Consider the following 22753-nt stretch of genomic DNA (forward strand, 5'->3'; position numbering starts at 1 on the left):
ATTAACAAAAAGTAGTAAGGGTGTCAAAGTTGGGAACAGACCTGCCTGACTGCCTATGGAGGAGGACCGACTCTAGAACGGAAGAAAGGGCAGTGAAAAGGAAGGGGGGCACTTAAGCAATCTGTCTATATCATATTTTGCCTTTGGGACCTGAACTATCCAGGGAAGTATTTTTGAAATAAAGTATTGGAGCTCAACGAATTATTTGTCTTATTGTTTGTGGATTCTCCCTCCCAGATAATTTATAGAGGGCGCTTAAGCTGACCCCTAGGGAGCCTCAGAGTTTGACTCAATAATGATGGATTCCCTACCTCTTTTCCAGGTTATAAACCAGATTCTGTGCAAATTACCAATCGCATTGTAATTCAACCTTGAAAAGAATTTTGTGGAGAATATTTCCAAAGGTTTAAAAAAATCTTAACTGAATTGTGTCTCTTTGTTTCCGCTTAAACCGCTACTCAATTTCTTTGAAGAACATGTTGCTTTAGCGACAACCAAACTGGACGCAGACACTCAGGACTACTGATTTTACATCACAGTTTTTTAAACGCCAAATTTGAAAACACGGCTGGGGATTATGGAGAGGTGGGCCTCACACGTTCCAGAACCTTCTCACAACCAGAGAAAAACGCTGCACAAAGAAATAACCCATGTTCTGTGCATCCATTACATGCAAGGCATTGCACTCCCTCGTCACTCGTTATTTTACAAGGACACCTGCCAGACCAGGGAAAACGAGAGGGACAAGGTTTGCGGAGGCCGGTAAACAGCATCCCCAGCGCGGCGGGGTTGAGCGTGGAGGCCAAGTTTCTCGTGGGCAGCCAGGTGGCAGCGCGCGCCCTGCGTGGTCACCGCGGTCTTCCTGAGGGCCAATCGGGAGGCGGGTGGGAGGGGGCGCGGCCGTCCGGGGCAGGACCGGTTTTGGCTCCTCAGGGTTCTGCTCACGTGCGCAGGGCGGGCTGGGGCCCCAGAGCCGGCGCCTCCCGGTTCCCCGACCGCCATGGAGCGGCTGACGTTGCCCGCCGGCAGCGCGGCGGCCGTGGACGAGTACATGGAGTACCGGAGGTGAGGCGGTGGCTCCGCGGGGCCAGGAGGCCCCGGGCAGGCCCGGTCCCTCTCGCTGGAGGAGCTCTGGAGGCGCGGGCGGGCCCGGCCCCCGTCGCGGGAGGAGCGCTGGAGGCGCAGGCAGGGGCCCAGCGCTGGCTCGCTTGGGCTCCCGGAATCCCTTCCCGGGCTGGTGGGGGAAGCTTACATTGATTGCAGGTTTTCTCTTTCTGTAATTAAATATTGTACGGACACGCAGTTCTATTCTAATAAGTTTCTTCCGAGGCAGTTTAAAAGGCCTCCCGCTCTGACCTCTTTGAGGAATGATTATTAACTAGATTTATGCAAAGATCCTTTTTTTTTTGTTTTCTTCTAAACTGCGTGTAGATTACACATTAGTACTCGGGGCCTGTAAAAGCAGACATCAAGTTTGCATGTTAATTTAGTAATAGGGTAAGTTGTGAACTTCTAAACGTGCTCCCAACCCCGAGGGGCAGGTTTTAAGAGAAAGACACTGGTGTAGTGTTGGTGGTTCTGGAGAAACTCTTCTCTGGAAACTGGAAGTGTAGCCGCTCCTAGGGCTTTAGGGAGTGATTCACTGCCTGGGGCCCTGACAAAGACCGGTGCACCTGTAGCGATGTGTTTTTCCGGTCTCCCAAGAAAGGTTTTTGTGTGTGTGTGTGTGTCTTTATTGGAGTATAATTGCTTTACAATGGTGTGTTAGTTTCTGCTTTATAACAAAGTGAATCAGTTATACATATACATATGTTCCCGTATCTCTTCCATCTTGCGTCTCCCTCCCTCCCACCCTTCTAGGTGGTCACAAACCACCTAGCTGATCTCCCTGTGCTATGCGGCGACTTCCCACTAGCTATCTATTTTACGTTTGGTAGTGTATATATGTCCATGCCACTCTCTCACTTTGTCCTAGCTTACCCTTTCCCCTCCCCATATCCTCAAGTCCATGCTCTAGTAGGTCTGCATCTTTATTCCCATCTTATCCCTAGGTTCTTCATGACCTTTTTTTTTTCTTAGATTCCATATATATGTGTTAGCATACGGTATTTGTTTTTGACAGTTGGGAAACTGGGTGAGTGGGAATTACTGGAGAGGGACAGGCAGGAGGAAGGGGAGTTGAGGCGTGTGTGTGTGTGTGTGTGTGTGTGTGTGTGTGTGTGTGTGTGTGTATAAAGGGGAAGTGAGACGATCGTATCCTCACCTGGGAAGCTTGAGCGGCCTGAAACCCAAGCCAGAGGAGTTGCTCTGCTTAAAGGTGGTCGCCCCAAATTACTTGGGCAAATGAGTTCCTATCTGACTGCACTTCCCTCTGGCTGTCTAGGTGACATATTTTGGGTAATGCCTAGAAATGTCTTGGTAATTCTGAGCCAGAAAAAGTGAGGGTGAGAAGCTTGATGGGTCAGGCCTCATTCCTGGTTCGGGTAACGCAAGGAGACTTGTACCCAGAACAGCTTCCACCCAGTCCTCATGTAGGGCAGAGCGGGCTCTTTGAGGCTCCAAGTCTTACATTTCCTTGGGAGCAAGTTGCTGGGTCCTGATGTTGACTGATAACTTAGATATTTAGATATTCAGGTATGTGGAATGTGGGCCTTCAGTTGTAGTCTCTTGCCTGGCCCAGAAAATGTTAGGGCCTGGGAGGAAATTATTTTTCAAACATAAACTACCTGGAATAATTCTCTAAAAGTTAGGGGCTTGCTGCTCAAAGTGTAGCAGTCATGGCATCACCAAGGAGCATCACCAGGCCCTCTTCAGGCATTTTAATCTTAATCTGCATTTGAACTAGATTTCTTCGGGATTCTGTAAATAAAGTTTGAGCTACACTGGTTTAGAACTTAAAATTAAATGATCTCTTTCTTTAAAGATCTGCATTGATCTTAAGGTCTTTTTAGTACCTGTTGGTATACTTCTTGGTAGCTATAATAAAGTAAAGTGGCCCAAAATTTATCGCAGAATAAAATGCCCTTTGTTTTTATTTTTTTTACTATTGTGTATCTAAATTATTTAAGTAAGGAAGAAGCTTGTAATGGTTTCATAGCCTCTGAGTTGGTTTTATTTATCTACCTCAGCTAAAGGCTTGAAAGTATGGAAAAGAGTATGGATTCCACCAAAAATTATGTAGCATTCTGCAAACAACATTTTTCATGACTTTTTAAGGAGGTATTTTCAAGGAGCTATTTCTTCAATTTTAATTGTGCTTCCTTTTCCTCCAGGGAGTCCAATTCTTAATTTCCTAAGAAATAGTGTTGGCTTAATTTTTCCCATAAAATTTTGAGGTCGGTCTCCTGGAATTAAACAGTGTTGCACCTGATTACTCAATGCCTATGTTGGGTTTGAGCTGGTGCAGATCCAAGGGTGTTTGTGGGTCCCATCTTAGTTTAAACTCCTGGCCAGGGTTTGGAGTCAAGTGTGGGCATTAGTCATGTTGTCTTCAGCGTCGATGTTTTTTGTACCATTTGTTTTTTGGGGGGGGCTATTTTTTAAGGAGGAAACTATTAGAATTTTTTAGCAGTTTAGGCTCCAGCTTTTAACGGGAAAAATGAGCATGTTTGCTTCAGAATCAAAGGAGAAACTGAGATGAATATGTGGTAATTCTCTAGTGGTAAACATGGATCATTGAAGTCAGATGTTATGAATTCATTGACTTTCTTATTCATAATTCTCTTTTATATGGGAAGCAAAAGCTTTATTACTATTGTGTGTAATTTTGCTATTAACATGAGCCTAAGTAAAAAAAGCCGAAGCAGCATTTCCTTTGACTATACAAGTATAGCTTAATTTTAGTATTTTTAACCTGGAAAATAAATCCACAAGGCTTAAGAGAAGTATTTTTTTGTTGTAGAATTGTTGGTGAGGATGATGGAGGGAAACTTTTTACTCCTGAAGAATATGAAGAATACAAAAGAAAAGTCTTACCTATGCGTTTACAGAACAGATTATTCGTGAGCTGGCGATCACCAACTGGAATGGATTGTAAACTTGTGGGTCCAGAGACACTGTGTTTTTGTACCCATAGGTAAGATATTTTATTGCTAAGGTTTCTGGTGATTAGGAAGTATAAAACTGTAGCAGAGCATATCTTCCTTCTATAAATACCATTATTGGTGATCATTGGAAAACATTTGAAAACAGGCTTTTATATACCAATAATATGCCAGAAATTATTTAAGGTTTTTGGGGGCTATATTTGAAAAATTTCTGTTGTATCAGATTAGAACTCATTATGGAGTTTATCACCTTAAGCATCTTTTCTCTTACCATTGGTTAGAAAGATATTGGTGCCCCTGTGGCTTTGCCAGGGGTCTTTTGGTTAGGCTGGGGAGCAGCGTCTGCCTCTCCCACCACTGGACAAGGTAGTAGAGGATGGGTCATCAGACTGCAGAGCTGATTTTATTTTTATTTTTTTCTCTGCAGAAAGAGTTTATTTTATTTATTCATTTTCACCTTTCATTATGAACATTTTCAGACACACTCAATATTGGAGAGTATGGTGTAATCGACCCCCACATAGCCATTCTTCAGCTTACATAAGTTATGCAGAACTGATTTTAGAGTTGCTTGAGTTGAGCTACACTGAACAGGTTACCAATCTACAAATAGAAGCATTTCTCCTCACATTTACTAATCTCCCTTTACACTTTAAGAAGTGTGTTGTATGAATACCTTTCTCTTTTATTTACACACACACACACACACACACACACCTGTGAAGGATTGGTTCCAGGACCCACTGCGGACACCAAAATCTGGGGATGCTCGAGTCCCATAGCTGGGCCCTCCTGTCTGCAGATGTGGATTCAGCCACCCTCAGATCATAAACGTAGTAGGAACACAATACGTGGTTGGTTTAATGCCCAGATGAGGAAGCCATGGATACTGAGGGCCTACTGCATATTTACTGAAAAAAAAAATCTGCAGTTTAAACCTGTATTGTTCAGGGGTCAATTCTCTGTGTGTGTGTGTGTGTGTGTGTGTGTGTGTGTACATATATATATATACCTTTCTTTAAACAAAAATACAAGCACACAGCTTTTTATTACAAGTGGTCCTCTTCTGAGAAAAGCACATGGAGGAAAGGAAATACATGAGGCTCCAACCATTGATGTGTGTTACTGATACCTGAGGTTTGCATTTTGCTGTGTTTATCCTGTTCTACTTTAAATTTTATGACTGTCACAGGTCTTAGTTGTAAAGCTCAAAAGGACAAAGCTGCTTCAAGGAAAAATCACAGAAACTATTACGTGGTTTTAGGTAACGACTTCAACTTTCTGTTCCAAAGGAACCATGGGAGAGCCGCCCTGTTCTGATAGTTTCTGGGGCTCTTTCCTGAGGTACTCTGTGTAGTTGCTGTTTACAGACTTGCAGCTTGCTGGAGGTTGTTAGGCAGTTGCTAGGATAAGTAATGTTGTGTATAGATTGACTTGAAATTTATTTAGCAACCCCAAATAAAAACACTGTGGAGGAATGGAGGATGAGGGTTATGTTGATATCTTTCAGAAATGAAGAGGACTTTGGTAAATTTATGTTAGTTTTATCATTTATCCTTGTAAAAATTTAGTGCCAGTCTCATATCTATGTATAATTGTACAACATGGAATTAACCTTCAAAAGTGACCCAACCCCACTTGGATGGAAAAGTTCTTTAGTACCAGTCACTCAGTGAGATCTCTGTCTGAATTAATTTTTCCCTATTATGGATGTGAAACATTGGTTATTTAAGGAAAATGAGGGATATATAGAAACGTAGGAAGAAGACTCACCACCCAAAGCCAGCTGCTGTTAATATGTTTTACTATGTTCATGTACTTTTTTCTTTACATAGTTCATTTAGTTAATTATATGTATGTATGAATATTGAACCAGTTTTTCATTACAGAGTCACAGAAATGTTTCCACATGGTTCATAGTAATTGCAAACAAGATTTTTAATACCTGCTTGATATTCCAGCTAGTCCAGTGGTGTTCACTGTGTTTTCCCCAGAGCTATGACGGAGTCTCAGGGGCATACCAGGTGGAAGGGCAAGTTAGGGGAAGGACAGACTCCAATTATGGCTCTTCGCCTTGCTTTAACCAATTCTGCTTTAATCTATTTTGTATAGTATTATGGTTCTGTAAAAGATTTTATTTAAAGAAAAGTTTTCACTGGTAAAAGAGTTTGAAAACTGTCTTCTAGTAATATACTTATCCATTCCCTTATTATGAGTATGCTTTATATATATTGCTATTGTAAGTACTGTTGCTAATGCTATTCTTATGCACAAAGCTCTTTATATACATGGAATAATTTTCTTAGGGTATATTCTTCAAAAATGAACCATGTAGGTTAAAGGATGCATCTTTTTATGTTTCTTGAAACCCTATTAAATGGGATTGGTTCTTTTGTAACACTCTTGACAGCACTGTGAAATATGTACAGTTAAGAAAACTTTGGCTCTCTTTGCTAAGTGAAAAATAGTATCTCGTTATTTTAACTTCTGTTACCTAGGATAATATTGAGAATAATAAATTTAATATTATTTTACTGAGTATCACTTAATGAGAAGGAAGCCAGTGGCCTGAGAAAATTAGGTACAGCATTTTAACAAAGAGCTTTGGCTTTGAAAGGTGTTGATAATTTATTTTGAAGTTTAAAGTTAAAAATTAAATTATATTAAAATAAATAGCATTATTATACGTTTATTGAACTTATTTCAATTTTAAGGAGCAAACCTGTGAAAATAAATGTAAATAATGCACTTTGATAGAAAGAATTTTCATGAAGAAGTTTTTTCATGCTCTTGGGTTGTGCTTCTTTATTAAAGAATCTGTAGTGGTATTTTAAGATAATTATTTGCTATTTCTTTGTATATTGTTGTGAAAATTCTTCTTAAATAATTAAAAATAAAAATCTAGATGGGTGAAGATTTTTCTGACCAAAGCAACAGAGCTGACAAATACTGCATGCAGGGGAGTGTATTTTCAACCTTACTGATAAGAACAATGAAACAAAAATAAAAATGAAAAAGAATCATTTTGCATTTAACAGAACAGCAGTTGTCATTTCTGGCAGTACCTGCATTGTGCTTTTATTTCTTCTCTTTTATTTTTTTTAGGTATAAGCAACATAAAACTGACTTTGAAACGATTCCTCAGCAGCGCCCCATCAGCCTGCCTTGTCAAGTGACGGGCTGCCCATGCAGGGCTTACCTCTACGTGCCTCTGAATGGCAGGCAGCCCATTCGCTGCAGGTGCAAGCACTTTGCTGATCAGCATAGTGCTGGGCCTGGCTTTATGTGCAATGCCTGTGAGTTACATTATGATAAACACACAAACAGAATGCTTTTATCTCCTTATTGAATGTGTGTCTCTGTGCCAGTTTCATTCAGCTACAGCGACATTAAATGTGTCTCTGTGCCAGTTTCATTCAGCTACAGCGACATTAAACAACTAGGATGATGGATATCTACTCTAAAATTTTATTTTTGTGGAAAATCTCAGTTATTTATATGCTTTGCAGTCATCAACCTTAATCTCTAATCTCAACCTTAATCTCATGTAATTCAAATAAGTAATAGTAATAGATTTTAAAGAATCACTAGATGTGATCTGATTCAAATTTTTGAATCGTGGACGTTTTACCAACTGAATTCTATTTACAGAATAATAATCCTTAAAAAGGATTTTATAAGTCTAAAAAATTTGTATGATTTGCTGGCAGATTATTATGTTATTGCCTAAGACATAGATTGATGGGAAAAGCAAAATGTAACATGATGCTTTTAACACTTCGTAGGCAATCGCACCCTTATCTCGATACCTATACCCAAATCCCAGCCACCATCCCATATACCCTTCCTCTTCATCGTCCTTTTAGAAACCCTTTGAAATAGATAGGATATATTTTTAAAATTCTTTTAAAAATTTTATTTTATTTTTACTTATTTATTTTTGGCTGCATTGGGTCTTCATTGCTGCGCACTGGCTTTCTCTAGTTTTGGCTAGCCGGGGCTATTCTTTGTTGCGGTGTGCTGGCTTCTCATTGCGGTGGCTTCTCTTGTTGCAGAGCACGGGCTCTAGGCACGCGGGCTTCAGTAGTTGTGGCACACGGGCTCAGTAGTTGTGGTTCACGGGCTCTAGGGTGCAGGCTCAATAGTTGTGGTGCACAGGATTAGTTACTCTACGGCATGTGGGATCTTCCCAGACCAAGTCTCAAACCCATGTCCCCTGCATTGGCAGGCGGATTCTTAACCACTGTGCAACCAAGGAAGCCCTAGGTAGGATTTTTTTAAAAATGGGTAAAATATATTTCTTCAGGAGATAGTTTTTCCAGTTCTTTTTGTAGTATCTTGAATTGAAATCTTATGATGAAATATGTTATAAAACATTTTTAATGACAGTGGCAGAAATAAATATGTTTCACTGATGAAGTATGGAAGTATTTGTTATGTGCCTTGGTTCCCGTACACATTTGTCAGAAGTGTGAGTGTGTAAAGGTTTTGTTAATGGTGTATTCTGGACTCCATTTCAATGTGGCTTTTTTTTTTTTACAAACAGTAATTTTATTGATATAATTCACATACTATATAATTCATCCATTTTGAGGGTACAACCTAATGGTTTTTAATATATTCACAGAGTTGTGCACCCATCACCACAATAAATTTTAGAATATTTTCATCACCCCAAAAAGAAATTCCATATCAATTAGCAGTCATTCCTTATTTCTTCCTCCCCTCAGCTCTAGACGACCAATAATCTACTTTCTGTCTCTGTGGATTTGCCTGTTCTAGACATTTCATATAAGTGGAATCATGGAGTATGTGGTCTTTTCTGATTAGCATCTTTCACTTAGTGTAATGTTTTTATGATTCATCCATGCTGTAACATGCATCAGTACTTCTTTCCTTTTTGTTGTTAAACAGTATTCTGTTGCATCTTTCTATGTCTTTGGGTTGGCCTTCCAATATGGCTTTTATGGGGAATTGACCCACAGAGACGTTTCCACATTATTTCTTCACCACTGGGCTGTCCCCCCCCATACCTGCTTTTAACTCAGTATTTGAGGAGAGGGCCTGTATTTCCTGGTTCTCCAATGTTTAGCTCAGTTTCCTTTAGTCCTGATTGGTTTTTCCAATTTTTTTTTTTTGCTGTAGACTCTCTTACCATTTTAGCATCTTTTAAAAGTAAGAGCAGTGGCTGGGAGGGAGTGAGTTCAGGGGCTAGGGGTAAGAGGTACAGGGGCCAGAGCACAGTGTATGAGGGATCCAGATTCAGGTGATTTTGGCCAAGCTAAGTGGTTTATAGGGCATACAGCTCATTACCTATATTTTAAAATGTTTAACTTGGTTTACATCTTGATTCAGGTTCTCAGTGTTCAGGATTCCATAGCTCCTTCACTTGTGCTTGTGGTCAGCCTGCATATGCCCATTACACAGTAGTGGAAACTAAGGAAGAAAGACTGGCTCAGAGAAAACCGGTGGGACGGGACGTTCCTTATGCAGCAATGGGAGGATTAACTGGCTTTAGCTCGCTGGCAGAAGACTACATGCGATTAGATGACAGTGGAATTGGTAAGTGACGATATATGAACTGTGAGCTTGTCATATTGTGCTGACACAATATGTGTTATGTGTGCTAACAATAGTGAAGCCTTGTATTTGTTTTGCACTTTAAGTTCTTCACGTTATTTTCAAAAAATATTCTCTCATTTGATTTTTATTTTTTAAAAGATTTTATTGTCGCTATCCGATGTATGATTATTACAGAAAAATTAGAAAACATAAAAGATCACTCCTACCCCAATACTCATACCGAAATCCCAACTCACAACCCCATTGTTTGTAATAGCGGAATAATAATTTGTTTTATTTGATATGATACAGTTTACCTGTTATCCTATTGTATGTAATTTTTGCCATTATAACCATCTCATTTTGGAAACATAGGCTTTTGTCCATGTGTGTATGTACATGCATGTGTGTACATGTTATCACATCTGTAGTAATATACGATCATATGCATGTATGTCTACATGTATGCACACAAATATATCCACTTGCATATATAAAAACTTAAAGTAATATACAGAGAAGTTTAATTGGATATATCTCAAACTATTGAAGGTAGCTGGATCCTTCTGGGAAAAAGAACTATGGTTCCTATCTACTTTAAATACTTCTATGTGTGTGGATTTTTTTTTTCATAAAAAGCATGTTTTACTTTTATTTTTTTCATTACAAAGATTACAAAAACATAAATCAATATTTTCTTGTTAAAACAGATTCAAACAAGTCCCCCTTGAACACTTTTCTTAACCCCAGATTCTTTCCTAGAGTGTAATTTGCTGTCATCAATTGATTTGTATTTCTCTTTTTAACGTACATTTTTATAGTTTACTTTTTTTTAACTTAGAATAATTTTTGAAGGCCTATTATATCAGGATATACAAATCTACTTATATTTAACTGCTTCGTAGTATTCTACACTATAGATATATATCAGTTTTCTGAACCATTTCCTTGTTCATGGCATTTAGATTGTTTCCATTTTATTTTTTTGCCTTTACAAACATCGTGCCCCCCAAATCCTTGAACTTGCTTCCTTGTGTACTATGTGAATTTGATTCTAAGGCAGATGGAGAGAAGTAGAATTGTTGGGTTGAAGAGTGTGCACATGTGAAATTGTAATACGTTCTGTCGAATTGCCCTCCAAAAATGCTGTACTTGTTTATACTTCCTTTAGTGATGTTTTAGCTTACCTATTTCCAAACATTTATGCTGATCATTGATGTCATTAAACTTAGTTTTTTTGCCAGTCTAATGTGTGAAAGTGTTATCATTGTTTCAGTTCAGTTGATTTCCCTCATTATTAGTGAGATGAGAGTATTCTTATATTTAGTGTCCATTTTACTTTCTGTGAATTGTCTGTCCATATACTTTGCTTATTTTTATGTTTTTCTATTTTCTCATTGATTTATAAGAAGTCTTCTTATATATTCTGTATACTAATCCTTTGTATTTATTTTGCAGATATTTTCTTCCAATATGTCATTTGTCTTTTGGGTTTTTTACTTCTTATTGTTGTTGTTTTACAGTTTTTAAATGTAGGAAACAGGCCTTCCCTACTCTAATTTTATAAATATGTTCTCCTTCATTTTACTTTAATGCTTAATTTTTTTGCTTTTATGTTTAGCTTTCTTATGTATCTGGAATTTATTTTTTGTGAAAGTGTGAGGTGTGTATAACTTTGGTTTTTGTCCAAATCAATGGCAAGTTATACAAACACCATTTTTCCCAAGTAATTTGAAACTTTACCTTTACCATATCCTATTGTACTTCCTATTTTGTGCCATTGGCCTTAATTGCATATTTTGTGCCAATATTTCCTATTTTTAATTATTGTTCTTCATAGTGTGCTTTGATAATTGATATGGTAAATTCTTCCTGTTTGTGTTCATTTTTCAGGATTGCCTTGATATATTTGTGCATTTTCTCTTCTAGGTTATTTTATAACTAGCTTGTTAAATTCCATAAATAAATCCTTTTTCAATTTTTATGGATACATGATTGTATTAGGCTCATGCAACAGTTACAGAAAACCCAGTTATCAGTGGCAAACAAAAAATGATGGTAATGATGTTGTTGATGATAATTACGACTTTGTACTGTGAGGCTTGTTCCAGCCTCTTTATATCTATTACCTCATTTAATCCTCACAACAGCTCTGAGTTAGGTGCTATTATTAATCCTTTTTGCAGACGAGGAAACTCAGCACAGAGTAGTAAAACATCTTGTTCTGTGTTATTCAGCTAGTAAGTGGTAGGACTGGGTTCAACCCCAAAATTGTTATGGGCTCATTAGTCAGACTCATTATTGTCTATTTCTGTGCGACTACCTTATTGTTTTCATTACTACAGCTTTATAATAAATTAATACGTATGACTTCATTTTTTTACTTTAGAATTTTCCTGACCTATTCTTCCCTTTTAATTCTTTCAGACCTTTGGCATTGTTTTTTAAAAACATTCTATTATTACAAAACTTTCTATTATTTTAGTTGAATATGTAGATTAATATAGGAAGATTTGCTGTTTTAAAATATTGAGTCTCTTCATTTCTTTGTCTTCCTCTGTGTAGCTTAGTGGAATTCTGAAGTTACCTTCATGAAAGTCCTGCACAATTCTTAATTTTATTTCTAGATATTTCATCGTTTTTAAAGCTATCATATATGGATTTTTCCCTTCCTTTATATTTTCTAGCTGATTATTGTTTGCTTATGAAAAAGGAAATGTTGTATGCTGCTTTTGTTACCAGTCATTATTACTTAATCTTAAGATTTTAAATGTATATCTTTAGTTGATTTTGCATATACAGTTGACCCTTGAGCAACAGGGCTTTGAACTGCAAGGGTCCATTTATACATGGATTTTTTTTCAGTAGCAAACACTATGATACTATACAATCTGTAGTTGGTTGAATCTGCAGATGTGGAACCGTGGATAACGGAAGGCTGACGGTAAAGTTATATGTGGATTTTGACTGCGTGAAGGGTCGGCACCCTTAACCCCTGCACAGTTCAAAGGTCAACTGTAATGATAGTTTTGCTTCTTCCTTTCCAATGTTTATGACTCCTCTTACTCTTTGACCAATCAGAATGACTGGTACTTTCAGAACAATGCTAAGTAATAGTGTTAGTAGCTGGCATCTTTGCCTTTTTGTGACTTCTGGTATTTTATCACTTAAGTATCTTTATCATAGAAAGAAAAAAAAACTTTTCCTTCTGGCCTCTGCTGGAAGGTGGGGTGAAGAAAGATGAGAACGAGGAGGGGAAACATAAGATGTTTTTGTCTTGATTTTAGATGTAGGGGAGCCCGGAGCAGAGGGACGTCTGCTCCATTAGCCATGTAGAGTCCTGGACAGAGATGATCTTTTGCTGGAATTTGTTCCTTTGTGATACTGAAGGAGCCCATAGTAATTCCCAGCTCCTGTGGGGTGCTTGGAAGGCAGGTGAGCTGTGAGGCAGTGGGCCTGCCATAGCATCTGTCATAGCAAGGGGCCAAAGGTGACTGCAGAGCAGAGCTAGATGTGGTTCCCCTGAGCTCTGGGGGATTCGGTAGAAAAAGTGGCAGGCAGCTGAGAGGTCTGTACTTCTAGTGAGAGCCTGTGAGGCTACCAGGCCCTACCAAGCTGAGAGACTAAATTGCAACTTTTTCCAGCCTTTAGCGTTTGAGATCAGTAGCGCACACGGCCACCAGAGAACACACAAGGACCTGGCTGGACCTGAGCCCCCTTCTCTGATCTTCCCACAGGTCACAAGAGGGAGGAGCTGGGGAAGGAGGGGTGCAGGAATCTGAAAGGCTGAGCAATTGTCCCACACTATTCACTTTATAGGAAAGGACTAAGAGTTTATTTCCTTCTCTCTACCCTTGGATGGGGATAGGCATGTGGGGGAGGGGTGGTTTGTGAAGAAGTGGAGGACTTATTAATTTCTTCTGCAGCTTCCTTCCTTTCGGCCCAAAAGTGAATGTAGCAGTTGGTCTTTGTAGTTTGTGGTTTAGGATTATGATTGTTTCCCCATTTCGTTGAAGGAGTTTTCTTTATTTTTTCATATTTTGTTTTTAGATGGTTTCCCAGTAAGGAATAGAGGAAAAATACACTTATTCTATCCTCTTTAACTAGAGGTTTTTAAATTCTGAATGTCTTGCTTTTGATAATGTTTTGTGATTATGTTAAGGTCTTATACTTCTTTGCTGACATACAATTACATTCGTGCATTTTTTTTTTCTGTGAGAAAGGTCTCTGAGAAATGCAGAAGTACTTTTATCCATTTGCCTTTACTTTATATGGCAAAAATTTATATAAACAAAAATTTTCATTGTACAGAAAGGATTTTTATAATGATTCTGCTTGGGGCTCTAATTTATTTCACATTTGAAATAGCTTCTTTGTATCCTAACAAATAAAGATTTAATTTTCATTCTTCACATATTTTGTTCTCAGGTGCACCTTCAGGTGAATTTTTAGACTCTCCAGTTACAGCCATGGACCACCCATTTCTAAAAGCATTTCAAGCATCATCTAGCTCTTCTCCAGAAACATTAACAGATGGTAATGAAATTAAATTGAGAAATAGTTTTGGATGTAGTAAAGAATATAGGTTGATACATTTTCCAGATTACTCTTTTTTTCCAGTATTACCACAATTTGATTATCATTTCACTTTTATATTGTCCAGGCACTGAGAAAAAGCAATAATCTTCATTTTAATTGGGAAAAAAATTGTTAAATCTTGGAATTATGAGGATTCTGATAATACAAAAATTTGGAGTTTTAAAACCTTATTCTGGAAAAAAAAAAAAAAAAAAAAAAAAAAAAAAAACCTTATTCTGGGACATGTTATTGCTTTGATCTGAATAAGAGAGCCCTCTAGTGGACTAATTGCCTTGATCCTTTAGGCTCTCCCAAACAAGGTGTAATCCCTTGATAATTATAGATTAGCAAGGTTTTACCATTTATAAATTGCACATAAAAATGAATAAAGTTCATTTTTATACATTTTTAAGTATTCTATTTCCTTTATTGAAAACAAGAATAAAAACGAAGAGGAATTTGTATGATTTATGAGGTATTTAATATTTTAAAATATTCTGAAATGAGAATTTTCTTTGATTTATTTGTGTTTTCATACAACCTTTTCACGTACACTGACTTTTTGCGCAAGGGATTTGCACAATGAAGTAATTATAAGATGTAGATAGAAGTAAGAAATCAAAACAAAAGAAAAGGACACAATTGTGTCACTTTTTTTTAGTGAGGTATAGTCGATTTACAGTATTATATTCCTTTCAGGTATACAACATAGTGATTCAGAATTTGTATAGATTATACTCTATTTAAAGTTGTTATAAAATATTAGCTATATTTCCTATGCTGTACGATATATCCTTGTAGCTTATTTATATGTAGTAGTTTCTATCTCTTAATCCCCTTCCCCTATCTTGCCCCTCCCCAATTTCCCTCTTCCCACTGCTGACCACTAGTTCATTCTCGATATCTGTGAGTTGTGTCAACTTTCAAAGTTGATGTAACTATTACATTAAGCTGCAGTTTTGACTGAGTTGTAGTGGTAGCCAAGGTACAAAAAGGAAGGTGAGATCAGTTAAATACTTTTCCTTATTAGAAAGGAGGAGCCATGAATTCCTTGGTGCACATGAAAGTTGTACCAGTGCTGGATTTTTTTTTTTTATAAATTTATTTATTTATTTGTTTTTATTTTTGGCTGTGTTGGGTCTTTGTTGCTGCGCACGGGCTTTCTCTAGTTGTGGAGAGCGGGGGCTACTCTTCGTTGTGGTGTGCGGGCTTCTCATTGCAGTGGCTTCTCTTGTTAGGAGCACGGGCTCTAGGCACGTGGGCTTCAGTAGCTGTGGTATGCGGGCTCTAGAGCGCAGGCTCAGTAGTTGTGGCGCACGGGCTTTGTCGCTCCGCGGCATGTGGGATTTTCCGGGGCCAGGGATCGAACCCGTGTCCCCTACGTTGGCAGGTGGATTCTTAACCACTGTGCTACCAGGGAAGCCCCCCAGTGCTGGATTTTAAAAAAATTTATGTAGTGACCCTCAATGATGCAGTAGCCCAAGGTTTTTAAAAACTTTTTTTCAGCAAATGCAGCCTCTGATTGGTTAATTCTGATACTTACCTTTGAAAAAAGTGGTAATATCCCATTTTACCAGATAAATGGTAACATACCATTTATTAAAATGTAGCTCAGTGAAGGTGATTCTGCAAGAAGCTTAGCTCAGGTGGTCCAGTGTGATCCAGGGAAAGACCCAGGGTTTACAGACGAATGGATAGAGAGCATATATTCTAAGCAATTTTTCTTGTTTTTCTCAACAAGATTTGTATTAGGTAGTTGTTGGCAGTGTGGTTATACTCTGTGGTGATCATCTGGAGTCATATGATTTTTGTGTTGCTGGTTGAGGGTGAATTCATATGCTTTAAAAACAAGAACAGGTGTTCAGGTTGATATTCTATTTTGGATGTGAAGGGACCCAACCAAGACATTCATCTGAAATGAAGGTGAACTTTTCCATGGAATTAGGTGCTTGGCTTACCTACAAGGAAAACCAGATTTTCCTTCCTGAAGCGATTTTAAGTTCCTTTCAGCACATAAACTAGTTCTTGACAAGGTATAAAAGAGTAAATACCATGGAAATGGTTAAAATTATTTTCGTTTTGAAAAATTTCAAAGCAGGAAGTAACATCACTTTTGGTTGCCTACACAAACTCTCTTAGTCTGTTCAGGTGGCTGTAACAAAATACCATAGACTGGGTTGCTTATAAACAGCAGAAACTTATTTCTCACAGTTCTGGAGGTGGGGAAGTCCCAGATAAAGGTGCCAGCATGGTTGTGTTCTGGTGACAGTGCTCTTCCTGATTCACAGCCAGTGCCTTCTCCTTTGTGTCCTCACATGGTAGAAGGGTTGAGGACTCTCTATGGGGTCTCTTTTATAAGAACACTAATCCCATTCATGAGCGCTCCACCCTCATGATCTAAGTACCTCCCAAAGGCCCCACCTCCTAGGACCATCACATTGGGCATTAGGATTTCAACATATGAATTTTGGGTGGTGGGGGGAGGGGGCAGGAACACAAACATTCAGACCTTAGTGCAAACCTTTAATAGTTACTTCTGCGCATTATCTGTTACAGTGGTACATGAATTTCTAGCTATAAAATTTAAAAAGTAGTTGAACAAAGCTAAATGAGCTCTGATGTGAAATAGCTATATGGTGTAATTTAATATGAACCACTTGAATATTTGGAGAATGTTTACCAATGAACATTACTTTTGTCTTATGATGCCCTGCTTTCTGAAAAAGAGGGAGTAGGATCAATGATTCATTTAGATCATTTCTGGTTTGAAAAACACAAAATAATCACTCAGAAGGAGGAAAGTTTTTTTTCTGTTTTTTATTTCAGAAGAATTTATAATTATATGAGTACAGTTCACTCTTGAACAACACAGCTGGGTTAGGGACCCCCCTGCAATTTTTCAACTGCAACCCCTGTGCAGTTGAAAAATCCTCGTATAAGTTTACAGCTGGGCCTCTGTATCCACAGTTCCTCTGTAACCACAGTTCCTCCACATCTGCAGATTCAACCAACCCAGGAGCATGCAGTAGTGTAGTAGGTATTTTTTGAAAAAAATCTGAGTATAAGTGGATACACAGTGCAAACCCATGTTGTTCAAGGGTCAACTGTACTTAGATTTTTCTTTTTCCTTACTAGTAGGTACAAGCAGTCAAGTTTCTTCCTTAAGGAAACCTGAAGAGGACGATATGGCTTTCTTTGAAAGACGATACCAGGAAAGGGTAAGTCTGTAGGAAAACCAGCATTTACTTGTAACAGAGGCACTGTAGAACAACTATATATTGATTGTGGATCATCATTAAAAATAATTTATAACGTCTACTTATAGCTAGTGTTAGGCTTTGAGGTTTATTTAGAACAATTTAGAGAGAAACAGGACTAATGAATATGATAATTTATGGAGGTCATAAAGATTGACTAAATATACACATAAAATTGTCAATAATAAAGACAACCTGAGCAGATTTGTAAATTATATATATGTTGAATTCGTTTTTTAAAATTAAGTATTATTTTTGGCTGCGTTGGGTCTTCATTGCTGCGCGTGGGCTTTCTGTGGTTGCAGTGAGTGGGGCCTACTCTTCGTTGCGGTGTGCGAGCTTCTCATTGCAGTGGCTTCTCTTGTTGCAGAGCACAGGCTCTAGGCACGTGGGCTTCAGTATTTGTGGCACGTGGGCTTACTAGTTGTGGCTTGTGGGCTCTAGAGCGCAGGCTCAGTAGTTGTGGTGCACGGGCTTAGTTGTTCCATGACATGTGGGATCTTCCTGGACCAGGGATCGAACCCATGTCCCCTGCATTGGCAGCCGGATTCCTAACCACTGGGCCACCAGGGAAGTCCCTGTATATTGAATTCTTAATGTATAGTATTTCTACTCCTTAGTGGCTTCTAGGTATAGGCAGACTCAAGTTAGAATTACCCAATAGCCTTTAAGAAGCAGAACACTAAACATAAACATATTTTAACAATTTTCAGGGCTCAACAACTACAGTGTTGATGTGTTCCCTGCTTTCAGTAATGATAATTTTCATCAGTTCACCACCACACCATAAACTCCTTGGGGATAAGTATAGTATTTTTTATTATCTGTATTTTCCCCAGAACTAAGTACAGTGCCTTGTACATAACATGTTTTCAATAAATATTTATGGAAAATTGAAAAGATAAATACAGGTATAATTGATATTTGCTTTCACACGTCATCTACTTACACATGTGATGTGTTTCATGTCAGTGTTCATATTTGAAAGTTTTGTTTTGTTCTTGTTTATTGCCAGGTGAGGGGATGCTGGCTTGATGAGGCGTGGGGGATTGTATCCAGCCATATGGTACATTCCCCAAAGTGCTTTCCTTAGGATTATTTCATAGTTTTGTGGGCATTCATCGTCTCTCTGACTAGGTAGTAAGTGCCATGAAAGTAAAGACACTCATCACTTTTTGTTGTATTCTCTACAACTCTTAAACAAGAGCTTGTTGAGTAACTAAAGGTGTGGAAAAAGGAGACCATTAAATAAATTCACCATCCAAGGGCAGAGGAAGTGAGTAGGGGACAGAGAGATTAGCATGTCTTTCCTAATGAAGAACTTTAAAGTATAGGGGGACAGTCCTTGGTATGACTTAAGGCAGTGATAAATATTGTCTGTGCTATAGCCATTCATCATATGTGGCTATGTATGTCTAAATTTAAATAAATTAAAAATTATTTCCTCAGTCACACTAGCCATATTTCAGGGGCTCAGTAGCCACATGTGGCTAGTGGCTACCTTGTTGGGCAATGCAGAAAGTTCTTTTGGAAAGCTCTGATCTAAGAGAAAGAGGTGGTGGTAGAATTTCGGGGGGAGGATGAAATAGAGTGCGGAAAGAAGAGGCTATGTTTGCAGCATCATCAAGGCTAGACGTTTTTTTTTGCGGTTATGCGGGCCTCTCACTGTTGTGGCCTCTCCCGTTGTGGAGCACAGGCTCTGGACGCGCAGGCTCAGCGGCCATGGCTCATGGACCCAACTGCTCCGCGGCATGTGGGATCCTCCCGGACTGGGGCACGAACCCGTGTCCGCTGTATCGGCAGGCAGACTCTCAACCACTGCGCCACCAGGGAAGCCCAAGGATAGACTTTTAATCAGATCAATCTGTGTTCTTAGAACACACACGTTCACAGCTGAACTTCAGTTTTTCCTCATAGGCTTATGAGGGACAGGGTTCTAGAACTCCTTCCTTCCCTCCTCCAGGAGCTTGGGTAGTGTTGACTGCCTTGAAAAACATGCTGATGGTATTTGCTTGTGGCAAAGTAAAGGGGGTAGTTCTTATCTGTGGATGTTTTAGGGGATATACCTGGCCCATCCAGACTGCTTATTATAAATAGACCTAGAATTTATGGGATGTGGTTTATAACTGTTCAGCCTGTGTGATTTATGGATTTATGAGATACAGCTTATAACCTCTCCAGCCTTTGTGATGAATGGAGTATAAAAACTAAGAAACTCAAACCTAAACAACTTCCTCTGAGCTGACGTGTATCATACACGTTGTTAGTACTCATCTTTTACTCCAAAAAACTATGACAAGCACCACTGAGGGAAAAAGGATGGTTAGGAAACTAAATCTGATGGCTTCAGGGCCCCATTTGAAAGCAGTGCTACATCTGAATCTGGTTTTGGTTGTATCCTTTGCTACTCATTGGTATCATTGGGTGTGGGGAAGAATCCATGGTTAGTGTGAATTGGTTTTGATAATTGAAGCCTTTGTGGTAACATAGTTTACTAACTACTTTTACATATTAAAGAGTTGCTTCTTAGCTTCTGTAATATATCAGGTCAAATTATTTTCTTCCATTGTGGATGGCCTTTGGTCTCTTTTCCTCAATAAATGAGAATTTTATTAAGGAAACAATTATTAAAGGTCAGCTAGGTGCAAGACACTGTGTTAATGCCCGGAAATTAAAAAAAAATTTTAAGGAGAGGGCAGACAGCAGAAGCAAGAAGAACTATAGTCCTGCAGCCTGTGGAACAAAAACCACATTCACAGAAAGACAGACAAGGTGAAAAGGCAGAGGGCTATGTACCAGATGAAGGAACAAGATAAAACCCCAGAAAATCAACTAAATGAAGCAGACATAGGCACACTTCCAGAAAAAGAATTCAGAATAATGATAGTGAAGATGATCCAGGACCTCGGAAAAAGAATGGAGGCAAAGATCGAGAAGATACAAGAGATGTTTAACAAAGACCTAGAAGAATTAAAGAACAAACAAACAGAGATGAACAATACAATAACTGAAATGAAAACTACACTAGAAGGAATCAATAGCAGAATAACGGAGTCAGAAGAACGGATAAGTGACCTGGAAGACAGAATGGTGGAACTCACTGCTGTGGAACAGAATAAAGAAAACAGAATGAAAAGGAATGAAGACAGCCTAAGAGACCTCTGAGACAAGATTAAAGGCAAAAACATTCGCATTATAGGTGTCCCAGAAGGAGAAGAGAGAGAGAAAGGACCAGAGAAAATATTTGAAGAGATTATAGTAAAAAACTTCCCTAACATGGGAAAGGAAATAGCCACCCAAGTCCAGGAAGCACAGAGAGTCCCATACAGGATAAACCCAAGGAGAAACACGCCGAGCCACATAGTAATCAAATTGGCAAAAATGAAAGACAAAGAAAAATTATTGAAAGCAACAAGGGAAAAACGACAAATAAGATACAAGGGAATTCCCATAAGGTTAACAGCTGATTCTCAGCAGAAACTCTACAAGCCAGAAGGGAGTGGCATGATATACTTAAAGTGATGAAAGGGAAGAACCTACAACCAAGATTACTCTACCCCGCAAGGATCTCATTCATATTCGATGGAGAAATCAAAAGTTTTACAGACAAGCAAAAGCTAAGAGAATTCAGCACCACCAAACCAGCTCTACCACAAATGGTAAAGGAACTTCTCTAAGTGGGAAACACAAGACAAGAAAAGGACCTACAAAAACAAACCCAAAACAATTAAGAAAATGGTCATAGGAACATACATATCGATAATTACCTTAAACGTGAATGGATTAAATGCTCCAACCAAAAGACACAGGCTTGCTGAATGGATACAAAAACAAGACCCATATATACGCTGTCTACAAGAGACCCACTTCAGACCTAGGGACTCATTCAGACTGAACGTGAGGGGTTGGAAAAAGATATTCCATGCAAATGGAAATCAAAAGAAAGCTGGAGTAGCAATACTCATATCAGATAAAATAGACTTTAAAATAAAGAATGTTACAAGAGACAAGGAAGGACACTACATAATGATCTAGGGGTCAATCCAAGAAGAAGATATAACAATTATAAATATATATGCACCCAACATAGGAGCACCTCAATACATAAGGCAACTGCTAACATCTATAAAAGAGGAAATCGACAGTAACACAATAATAGTGGGGGACTTTTAACACCTCACTTACACCAATGGACAGATCATCCAAAATGAAAATAAATAAGGAAACAGAAACTTTAATTGACACAACAGACCAGATAGATTTAATTGATATTTATAGGACATTCCATCCAAAAACAGCAGATTACACTTTCTTCTCAAGTGCACATGGAACATTCTGCAGGATAGATCACATCTTGGGTCACAAATCAAGCCTCAGTAAATTTAAGAAAATTGAAATCATAACAAGCATCTTTTCTGACCACAGCGCTATGAGATTAGAAATGAATTACAGGGAAAAAAACGTAAAAAACACAAACACATGGAGGCTAAACAATACACTACTAAATAACCAAGAGATCACTCAAGAAATCAAAGAGGAAATAAAAAAATACCTAGAGACAAATGACAATGAAAACATGACGATCCAAAACCTATTGGATGCAGCAAAAGCAGTTCTAAGAGAGAAGTTTGTAGCTATACAAGCCTACCTCAAGAAACAAGAAAAATCTCAAATAAACAATCTAACCTTACACCTAAAGGAACTAGAGAAAGAAGAACAAACAAAACCCAAAGTTAGCAGAAGGAAAGAAATCATAAAAATCAGAGCAGAAATAAATGAAATAGAAACCAAGAAAACAATAGCAAAAAAAAGAGAGAGAAAACAATAGCAAACATCAACAAAACTAAAAGCTGGTTCTTTGAGAAGATAAACAAAATTGATGAACCATTAGCCAGACTCATCAAGAAAAAGAGGGAGAGGACTCAAATCAATAAAATTAGAAATGAAAAAGGAGAAGTTACGACAGACACTGCAGAAATACAAAGCATCCTAAGGGACTACCACAAGCAACTCTATGCCAATAAAATGGACAACCTGGAAGAACTGGACAAATTCTTAGAAAGGTATAACCTTCCAAGACTGAACCAGGAAGAAATAGAAAATTAAACAGACCAATCACAAGTAATGAAATTGAAACTATGATTAAAAATCTTCCAAGAAACAAAAGTCCAGGACTAGATGGCTTCACAGGTGAATTCTATCAAACATTTAGAGAAGAACTAACCCCCCTCCTTCTCAAACTCTTCCAAAAAATTGCAGAGGAAGGAACACTCCCAAACTCATTCTATGAGGCCACCATCACCCTGATAC

At 38.4% G+C, this 22753-nt stretch overlaps 1 protein-coding gene across 7 annotated transcripts in view; it reads left to right on the top strand.

Moving 5' to 3' along the window:
- The first annotated feature begins 964 nt into the window (after positions 1 to 964).
- FAM221A (family with sequence similarity 221 member A) overlaps positions 965 to 22753 on the top strand; it is a 33572-nt gene continuing 11783 nt past the window's right edge. For 5 of the 7 annotated variants that reach the window (XM_060020603.1, XM_060020602.1, XM_060020605.1 and 2 more), the window contains exons 1-6: positions 965 to 1065; positions 3902 to 4075; positions 7152 to 7342; positions 9402 to 9608; positions 14037 to 14144; positions 17322 to 17404. In XM_060020603.1, the coding sequence (XP_059876586.1) occupies positions 1001 to 1065; positions 3902 to 4075; positions 7152 to 7342; positions 9402 to 9608; positions 14037 to 14144; positions 17322 to 17404 (828 nt within the window). In that variant the 5' untranslated portion in view covers positions 965 to 1000. The remainder of the gene's footprint in view (positions 1066 to 3901; positions 4076 to 7151; positions 7343 to 9401; positions 9609 to 14036; positions 14145 to 17321; positions 17405 to 22753) is intronic. The other 2 variants (XM_060020601.1, XM_060020606.1) reach the window with 2 other exon arrangements.

Source organism: Delphinus delphis, chromosome 9, assembly GCF_949987515.2.
Source record: "Delphinus delphis chromosome 9, mDelDel1.2, whole genome shotgun sequence".
Classification (NCBI taxonomy): Eukaryota; Metazoa; Chordata; class Mammalia; order Artiodactyla; family Delphinidae; genus Delphinus; species Delphinus delphis.